This window comes from Melozone crissalis, unplaced genomic scaffold (assembly GCF_028551555.1).
Source record: "Melozone crissalis strain CALT ecotype California unplaced genomic scaffold, PUWL_Pcris_2 ptg000007l_1, whole genome shotgun sequence".
Lineage (NCBI taxonomy): Eukaryota > Metazoa > Chordata > Aves > Passeriformes > Passerellidae > Melozone > Melozone crissalis.
In genome coordinates this window covers 14,617,501-14,627,149 of record NW_026535785.1, presented here as the reverse complement: position 1 = coordinate 14,627,149, position 9,649 = coordinate 14,617,501, and the positions used below count along the sequence as shown (strand labels likewise).

The window sequence follows — 9,649 nt, the reverse complement described above, 5'->3', positions numbered from 1 at the left end:
ACCCAAGGTGCATTTATCCTACTTTTTCTCGTGAGCAGAGATGTGAAAAAAGGGGAGGGGAGACAAAAAGAAAACAAGCAAAGAATTAATTTTGATTTGAAACTGATCTATGGTGACAAGGGGTATTTGGTTTGTTGAAGTAACTGGAAGCAGGAAGTATTTCAGAAGATATCTAAATAAATCTTTTTAAAGGGTTTTTTTCTCTCTCTTTCTTCCCCTTTCTTTCTTTCTCTCAGTTTTCCTCTAATTACCCATGTCTGGTAGTCTTGGATCTCAACCCCTTGTTATTTAAAATACATATTCATGGAACTATATTTTACAGTTGCACTGTTCTGGTTACAAAATAGCTTCTACTTTTCTAGGACATAATTTCATTTTGTTTAGCCAAGAATTCATTAAAGAAGCTATAAATAACCTCCTTTAAATATTTAGCCGTGAATAGAGGGTGGACTGGCATTGATGGCTTATTTTAGTACTAATGCAATATGCTTTAAAAAAAAAAAAAAAGTCCACATTTGAGCATGAATCAAGTTAATCATTAACACTTTCAACGTGACTCTGGGGCTGTGCTGGAGCGCTTGCCCCTCGCAGCTGGTGCGCTTGCGGGCGCAGCAGGGCTGCACAACTTTCCCTGCAGCTCTTCCTGCAGCCAAACACAATTTGCTCTGCCCCCAGGGGAAACGTGGCCCCCAGTTGTGGTGGGCTGCTGCCCCCCTGTCCTCCTGCTGCCACACTTGGCCAGAGTTTTCTGCCCATGAAACCACTGTGGCTTCCCAAACTCCTAGTGGGGATCCACAGAGTGCCTCTGCTTACTTTAGAAAGAGAAGTTCCAGTGCTTCCACCTCCCTTTCAAACAGAGAGAGGAGTGTTGAGACAAGGGGGAGCTGGTGGTTCTGTTCCAAAGCCACACCATGAGCTCATCTGCTGTGATCTGAGAGCAAAGGATCTGGGTACAAGGCGCAGTTATTTTAGGGGAAGGTGAGGAAACAGCATTATCTGCTTGCCAAGATTTGGAAAATCAGCTGCTGATGGCTCTCAGGCTCCCCATTTACAAAGTCACAGTCCCTCCTTACCCCTCCCAAAGTCTTCCTGCCTCGCCTTTTAGGCTGGGGCTTGATGGTGTCAGCTGGAGAGCACCATCAGTTTAAGGTACTCCAGCTCCCCATGCCCTCTGCCATCGTTTTCCCTTGTCCTTGCTCAACATGCAACCCCTCTAACTGTGCTGATACAGACATGCTGAGAGATTAGGAAACTCACTAGGTTCAAAAACCCACACACTAATGGAAAAAAAAAAAAGAAAGTAGTAGTTTGTTTGTAAAGCCTATCTCTGTCACTATCACTCAAGGGGTGGCTCCTACAACAAAAGCTGTGTCAGCAAAACGAGAGGATGGCAAGAAGATTGGAAGGAAGGAGCTGCTGGGCAGGGAATCCTGAAGCCAGGACTGCTCTCAGTTGACAAGGATACACCAAACTGTAGCCTGAGTGCTGCAGTGCTGTTGCATTTTGAAATAAAGCTGAAGCATTAAGACATTTTTCCTTAGTGCTGACTCCCTCTGGGCATTCCCAAGACAATTACAATGTTTTCTGAGTACACAAAAGAACTAGGAGATTTTGTAATCAAGAGTCTGAGTTTATGCTTCTCTCCTTAAGAGCATTCAATTTCCATGGACATTCATTAGCAGGAGGTTAAAACACAATGGCAGAAGAGAATGGACTGCTTTTATGTCCATGTGGTAGTAAACACTTCAAGCTAGAAATGCAAGTTCAAAATAAAAACCTCTCTGTGGAGCTTCCAAATTAGTAGTAAAGCAACAAAAACCACACCAGTTTCACAGCTTTTTTACTGAAAATTTAATTTTACAAAATACCCTTTTCCATCAAAGAAACTTCCCTGCAATGTACATGAACCTGGCATTTTATAGACCTGTACAGTGAGATATCAGAGAGGTTTGAAAGAAGGAAAAAAACTTTTAGCAGACACCTAGTTGCAAAACCTACAGCAATGTGAATACAAGTGTGTGTTAAAATGCTAAAGCAAGTAATGTAATATAATTGGTGAATCTATTTGAAATGTGAAAAGTTTCCTTAAAATGGTCCATATGGTATGTAGAACATCACAGCTGGCACAAAACTGCCTGTATTTAGTTTTAAACACAAAAACAATGTATGTAAGGAACAGTTTTTGAAAAAAGAACCCAAGTGCTGCTATCATAAGGCAAACATATACAAAGGTGCTGACAGCACACAGGGAAACCGACAAAATAAGATGAATACTCAAGTGTTCAAACACTGAACTGTTTGTTTTCCTAATGCTGCCAGCAAACGTTGAGGAGATAACGGTGCCAAATTACCACAGGACACTCTGGTAATGCTGGGTGCTACAGAGAAGCCTTTATACCATCTCCAGAGAGGTGAAGGCAGGCAAGAGCGCTCGTGCTTGGGCTCAGCAGCACCTACTGAGTCTGCTGCATCCTGGCAGCTCTGAATTTGGAAATCCTCTTGACAGGCTCTTCTGGGGCGTCGGACAAGAGCTCCTCGGATTTGCGCTCCAGAATGGTGGGCAGCACTGGGTGAGCCAGCACTGGGTGTGGCATTGCGGAGGGAGACAAAGGCTCCTTTTCTATGACAGTTCCAGAAAATGCCTACAACAGAACAGAATACTCAGAATGAGCTAATAAAATGCAAATGTGAAGCTATGCCCATAAGGTCATTACCCTATATTAGCCTGATTAGAATTGTTATTTCTTCTAATCAAAAGTAAAGAAATATCCTTAAATCAATGATTGTTGCCTGCATAAGTAACCACATTGTAATTAACCTCAAAATATAGCTTGTTCAAGGATGACTGAATGAAAGACAGTATCTTAAAAGTACTACTTAATCTCATTCCTTCTGCATAAATGATGTAAAAATTTGCTTCCTCACTGACACATGCTTGAGAAATCAAACAGCTGATGTAATACACAGTTTTATTTTGGATATAAAATGGAGAGACTTTTGCAAAGTTGATGTCAGCATTTCCATCATACGTCATTTTATGACTTAGAATCTTCTAATTACATCAAGCATTGCATATGAACTAGCAAGCACATATTTTGATTCTTCTCTTCTCCCTACCAAATATGATCAAAAAATGGTGAAAGCCATTTATATTTAAGAGAACAGCAAACTTGCTTCCAACTATTTCTCTCTATAAAAGGCCTAATAAAAACATCTAATGTTTAAAAATTGTAATTTATATGCAGCCAATTATGTGACAATCCTTTTCAACTTAGCAAAGAAATGACCATGATTCTTGGAAAACAAGCAGCTTAGAATTACTTTTCATAAACATATTTAAGAACAAATCACTCCACTATGTATTGAAAACAGAGAATTCAGAATGCCCAAGGACAAGGGGAAGCAGTTCATATCCAAGGTCTGATGCTCATGCTGGGCACAAAGGAATGCACACCAGATTTAGTCACTATGCTTAGTTCTGCTTTTTCATAACTCAGTTACCAACAAAGACAAAGCAAAACAAACAGGGCATTCTCTTGCTGGACCTGCAAAAAAAGCAGTGTTTTTTGTTTTCTGCTCCAGTAGCCCAAGTGTGCCTAAAGCTGTGCTTGTACAACTCTGTTAATCTAACAAGAAGCTCATTTTCAAAAAACAGGTAAGCAAAGCACAAACTAAGTGATGGTGGTAAAATTAGAAATAAAAAAAAATTTAGCGTGTTGCAAATGGTAATGGAGAAGTAATGGATTTCAAACACCCACAAAAACAACCAAAAGCAAAACAACAGCATTTAGGGAAGCACATCTGACTGGAGTGTTTTGCTTAATCTCCTTCAGTTGCTTAGAAAATACATTACATTGTAGAGAATAATCATGCCAGACTCAGGTAATAGACTGATGGGTAACATCTAAAGTGTACTTAGATGTTTTATAAGAATATAGCAAATATATTCCAGAAAGTATACAATGTGGAGTGCTAACTCCATAGATAAATTTTCCATCATGAATCTTCACATCCTGCCTGGATTCATCTGAAGCTGTTTGCATGAAAAATGGTGATAAACAACAGCTTTTATGAGGAATTCATTTCTTGTCAAAAATAATTTTTGCAAAAGTAGTGCTTTCATTGAACTTGTCCACTGCACTGGGAACTACTGAAGACTCAAGTTTCATCTAGTTTGAAAAAATTAGTGTTAAGCTGTTACAAAACAGAAATGAATGCGCTATGCCACGAATCTCTACATTTAATTCCTGTATTCACCCAGTCACTAAGCAACTGTACATCTTCCCTTACATTGTACAGTCTCTCTTTTATGATGAAGCCCTGAACTTTCCAAACACATGTAAACAGATTTGTTTGGGATCCCTAATGGCTTAGTCTGGAATAGGATGAGTAGGGGTGCAATGCTTCCTTCCACCAGGCAGTTTCTCTGCTATTGGCACATCAAAATAGTAATTCAGCTGGTATCTATTTTTAAACTTGAAACACTCCTTGAAAATTAGCTGCCTAGTAGTGCAAGACAGGTTAGAGAGTCACCTCTTCCTTTGATCAGTTACAAAGTACAGATTTCCCTCTTTTTGTCTAAAATGCTGCTGTGTCTCCTGCAGTGAAGTGGTCAGGGTGACCCAGCACACAGGTTTTAGTAACACCAGTGAGTGAGCACTTTGCTGGATCTTTATGGAAGAGCTTCAAGCCTTGGGGAAGCCACGAGGTGAGCAGCTCCTCCCCTCTGCCCCTAGGATGCGTGTGACAGAGGCCTGTCACCTGCTATGTCCTTCTGAAGCAAACCAGGCAGGAGTTAGAAAATTATTTTAAAGAAATAAAACTGATGGTATAGACAACCAGAGTCATTAGATTTCTCATTTCTATCCCAGCCAACAATCAATAATGAATTAAAAACTGTACCTCAGTTGTCCCTGAAGAGGGAGGAAGCTTTTTCGGTAGCTGCTGCTTCTCCTCCCCCTCCTCTTCCTCGAGGATGCCTTCACTGTTGTCACTCTGAGTGGCTTCATCACAGCTAACACTCCTCTGAACTCGTCTGTCATCAAACTCAGCAGCACTGTTCTCACTGGTATCGCTGCAAACACTGTTCTCTCTGCTCCGGGACTTCAGGATTGATTTACGAGGGACATATTCTCCATTCACAACATCAACAAAGTATCTATAAAGGAAAATGTTAGCTTTAATAAACCATTTCAGCATCAGATGACAAATTTACAGCGATCTTGCTTTGTCTTTTGTACAAATTAATTATGATGTGCTTTCCCAACTTTTTCGCTGCAGAATGACAATACTGTACCTTCAGTGGCACTTTATTTACCAGTGTACAAGAATCAATTCTGCAGAGTGAATGCTGTTATGCCCTTTATTCAAGCATTAAGTTGGTACTTATTTTCAGCAGAAAATGCATAGCTCTTTGAAAAATGTTACAAAATAGAAAGGTGTGAGTCAGAAAAAGTTAGGAAAAAGGTAAATTGAATGATGACCAGGGTTGTTTCTGTAAAGAGATTCAGATCACAATCTGGGAATGTTTTCTGGAGTTAAGTCCTTGTCATACGTAGAATACAAAAACAAATACTTGAAACATTCATTGCACATGGAAAAGATGGAGCTTTCTCCTGACAAGTGTCATAATCTGCTTTCAATTAGAAACAAAATTTTAAAAATCAGCTTATAAGATCAGATCAACAGGAAGACACTTTTCAAGTATTAACAGACTGTGAACTGACAAAGATGGCTCTTGTGCTCCCTCTCCATGACTTGAGAAAGTCAAGGGTGGGTGGAGGAGAATGAGAAGACAATGCCAATTTTATCAAACTCATAAAGGAGGAGCCCAATGACTGGATGATTTTAAGGGTGTTACTTGTTTCTAACAGCTTTATTCATCAGGCACTTAGGGAAATACATCTCTACAGAAGATGGAATTTGCAGAGCTCAGGGGGAGGAGCACCAAAGAATCTTTTGCTCATCTTCAGCCCCTGCAGCTGCAATTACAGGATGTGGTTTCACTTTTAACACTTTGTAACATGTTTAACATATTTAGGTACCCAAATACAGACACATACAGTGGAATTCTCACAACCACTTAATCAACCAATCCAATAGGTGCCTGTGTTTATCCTTACAAACCTAAATACTTGTTTTAATTATCCTGTCACCTTAGTTGTTTTGTACAATGCCCTAAGCCCAGCACTGTTTTTCAAGCTCTGTGGGTGGGGGTGTCCTACAGGTGAGCAGTACTTTTTATGAAGAACACAGAAAGTGACAGACTGAGGCCAGGAAGAGGGAATGCGAAAGAAACTATGCAAGCAAAGAGCTGAGTATGTTTTGAAGACACAGAAAGGAAGAGACAGAGTCCAGCAAATCAATAACCAGGAAAGCAGGAGTATTACAAGGGGTAGATCTGGTCAGATCTGTTTGAAAACAAACACAGGGAAAAATGGCAGGGAATTAACCAGAACACATAACATAACTGCTGCATTCCTTTCTGAGGATGATACATACTAGCAAATTTATCTCCGTTTCAGAAGCTCTGGAAAAATAGGAAAAAGAAGAACTGCTATTTGGAAAAGGAAGCGTTCAGCTCAGAAATATTTTATGGATAAGAAAGCAAAGCAACCATGCAGAAGGCACAAACTTTCATTTTTAAGTAGTAAATTCAGTTCCAGCTGTTTCTTTCAGGAAACTGTAGGTGGGGTTTCACACTCTAGGTGGACAGAAATGAAAGGAGAAGGTCTGCTCAGGGGAAAGCTGCACCATAAATTACCCACCTGTAAATGTCTGCTGGGGTTTTGATGATGGGCAGCTCTGGAGCTGCATGGCCATTGCCACTGCTGTTCCTCTTTTTACGCTTGGCCTCTTCTTTCTTCTCACTGAATTTCAAAGTAGTATTTTTTCCTGTGTTTATTCTTACCTGAAAATTGAACACAAATGATGGTCTAGACCATAAAATCAACAATCACCAGGCTGCAGATCAACTGATTCCTGACATTCTCTTACCCAAGCAGTTGGGGACTAGGAAGCACAGGTAAGTTAAACAAATGTATGAATGGTAACATTCATAGTGTGCACTGTTTATTCTCTACCACTTGCACTAGGCTGGGGCATTTCTTTGCCCTCATGCACATATTTTGCATATAAAATATGACAGTCTGCTTATTCAAGCTCTGCTCAACAGCTGAGCTGCTCAAAGGCCAGTTTCAAGGCAAATAAGAAGTCTTTTAAATAACTCCTAGACAGGATGCTGCCTTTTACAACAGCCAGAAGCCAGAACAACAAGGCAGACATCTGAAGATCATTTTTTAATACCATATTTAGGACAATAGGATCTAAACAGAGAGGTTTTAATAATATGAAAAAAAAAACAATGTCACCTCCAGCTAGCATTCTACTACATCTACAGATCTAAAGATTTCAGGTTTACATATGGCATACATATTTTATGTAATCTCTTGAGCAAAAGATAAAAATTATTACAAACCCTTTTAGGTTCCACAGTGTGAGAGAAATAAATAGTTGGAACAGAGTTATGTCCAACATCTCTGTCATCTTCATCATCACTGTGATAAGTGGAGCCATTAAGGTGGCGCACAAACAAGTCTGAATTCCCAAATTCTTTATGGAAGTTGCCCTGAGTAATACAGTCCTCTGCCCTACAGGTCCCATTCACATCTGTGTCCTTGTCCTCCCTCTCGTCTTCAGAAGAGGTTGCATCTTCTCCATTCACCTGAACTGCATCGGGCATCCTAAGGAATGAAAAATATCTACGTGAACAGAGGCAAGTTGTGCTCTTGAGAGACGAACATACAAAGTAATGAACTCGCCTGCATGTAACTTTCTTTACCCAGGTGCTGTACTTTCAGACAGACAGTGCAACTTCTCTGTGCCCTCTAACAATGCCTGTGCCCTTCCCATACCAACTGGAGTACCAGAACTGTGACATCATGGCTAAAAGCCATGCTTGCAGATCAGAATAGATCTAAGGATGCCATAGAGCATTAAGTGGGTAACTCCCACATGGAAAACTATGGATTTTCATAGCCTGTGGGAAATTAATTTCACTTCCCCCTCTTCATCTTAAAGAAAAAAACCCAGAAGCCTGGACTGCTGTGGTTGCACAGAGGCAGATTTTAGGAGCTCTGGCGTTGCACTGAGTGCTTTGTTCGTGTCCCACCCTTCTTCCACCTATGATAATTTGAATTCCACCTGTGTGGTCAGCTCTTTGCCCTGCTGGTGAGACCCTCTGTGCACCAGCAGCCCCACAACCCTCTGCACTCCAGTCCTGCCTGTGCCACAGCAGCACTGTACCTGTCAAGTTCACCAAGCATCTCTTCTTGTCTCTCGAGCTCTTCTAAACGGGCCCACAGCTCCTCCTCTGACTGAAAACGACCCATTGGTTTTGTATCATTTCCATTTGCTGGAAAATCTACCTCAAAAACATTTGATACTTTTGGCTTTGAATGAGGTTTGTGAGCAGTTCGGTATTTTCCTGTGTAGTGAAAAATAAGATGCAATTACTAAGGTGAATGACTGAAAAATCCAACAAAGATATCCAACAAAAAACATTTGAGGGGTGGGAAAAAACCCACAAAGGAACTAAGTAAGGAATATGGGCAGAACATTTTCCATTTCAAACTATTGTTTAACTGTTTAAGTGAAACTGTCAATGAACCAGAGCAGCAGCACAGGGTAATAGTCTCCGGATGTTACAGAAATTCCAAGGCAAAGCAGAGATGTTTATTTACAAAGCAGGAGACACTGATCCTGTGACAGTTTTATTACAATGTGCGGTTTTTTACCTCTTGTGCCAAACAGTAGATTTTGATTTGATCTGATAGATATCAACATGTGAATGTGGCATTTGCTCACTGTCCCTATAACAGCAGGTTTTCTTAACTGGGAAAACAAACCTGGTTTGTATTTTAGCTCGTTTTTAATAATCACACTTAAAGAATAGAGCCTTTTTTTAAATTTACAATGAAGACCATTAAAAATGACTTCCAGAGTTACCTGGAAAATCTGATCAAAATCCAGTCACTATCAATCACTTATTTAGTGAAAAAGACCCACTCTGAAAATCATACAAAATCCTGCCTTTCAGAAATAATAAATATAAACCCCATTTAAAGCCACAGAGGTGACCTGAGATACACACTTGTGAGCAAATGGTAGTCAGTGACAAGTTCTTGCTGGCATTTAAAAGCCTTGCTCCCTGGTAAAACAGTGCATCCACTGAGGATGGGGAATAGCTGTTCCTGTTTGAGTGCTGTCTGGCACATAGGGAACAAATCCTCATGCTTCACCCTGTCTGGGTGAAGGGCAGGACTGCGTGTTTGACCCCTTTTCCCTGAGACCAGCGCTCCCAGGGCCACTGCCTGATCCTGAGAGCTCCCAGGCAGGCTCCAAGGGAAGCTCCCTGCCCTCTGCCCATCACCACCCACACAGCTCCTGCACCTCTCCCAGGAATGAGAACCCATCCTCTTCCACCACTGCCACAAATGCAGTGGGACTCCAGTGGCTCTCTGTGTTATGAAACTGCTTTGTGATTCCAATCAACAGTAGTACAATGTCTTAGTCACTCAGCATCCTTTGTGTTTTAAAATCTCTATTAACCAACTGTGCAGCCTTTTTTTTTAAATTTTAAGAACTCATG

The 9,649-nt window shown here is 40.7% G+C and overlaps 1 protein-coding gene across 3 annotated transcripts in view; it reads right to left on the bottom strand.

The window, feature by feature from the left end:
• Positions 1-1,378: 1,378 nt before the first annotated feature.
• URI1 (URI1 prefoldin like chaperone) overlaps positions 1,379-9,649 on the bottom strand; it is a 41,510-nt gene continuing 33,239 nt past the window's right edge. For all 3 annotated transcript variants that reach the window (XM_054296264.1, XM_054296265.1, XM_054296266.1), the window contains 5 exons: positions 8,305-8,485; positions 7,478-7,742; positions 6,768-6,910; positions 4,903-5,158; positions 1,379-2,642 (listed from right to left, as the gene is read on the bottom strand). In XM_054296264.1, the coding sequence (XP_054152239.1) occupies positions 2,454-2,642; positions 4,903-5,158; positions 6,768-6,910; positions 7,478-7,742; positions 8,305-8,485 (1,034 nt within the window). In that variant the 3' untranslated portion in view covers positions 1,379-2,453. The remainder of the gene's footprint in view (positions 2,643-4,902; positions 5,159-6,767; positions 6,911-7,477; positions 7,743-8,304; positions 8,486-9,649) is intronic.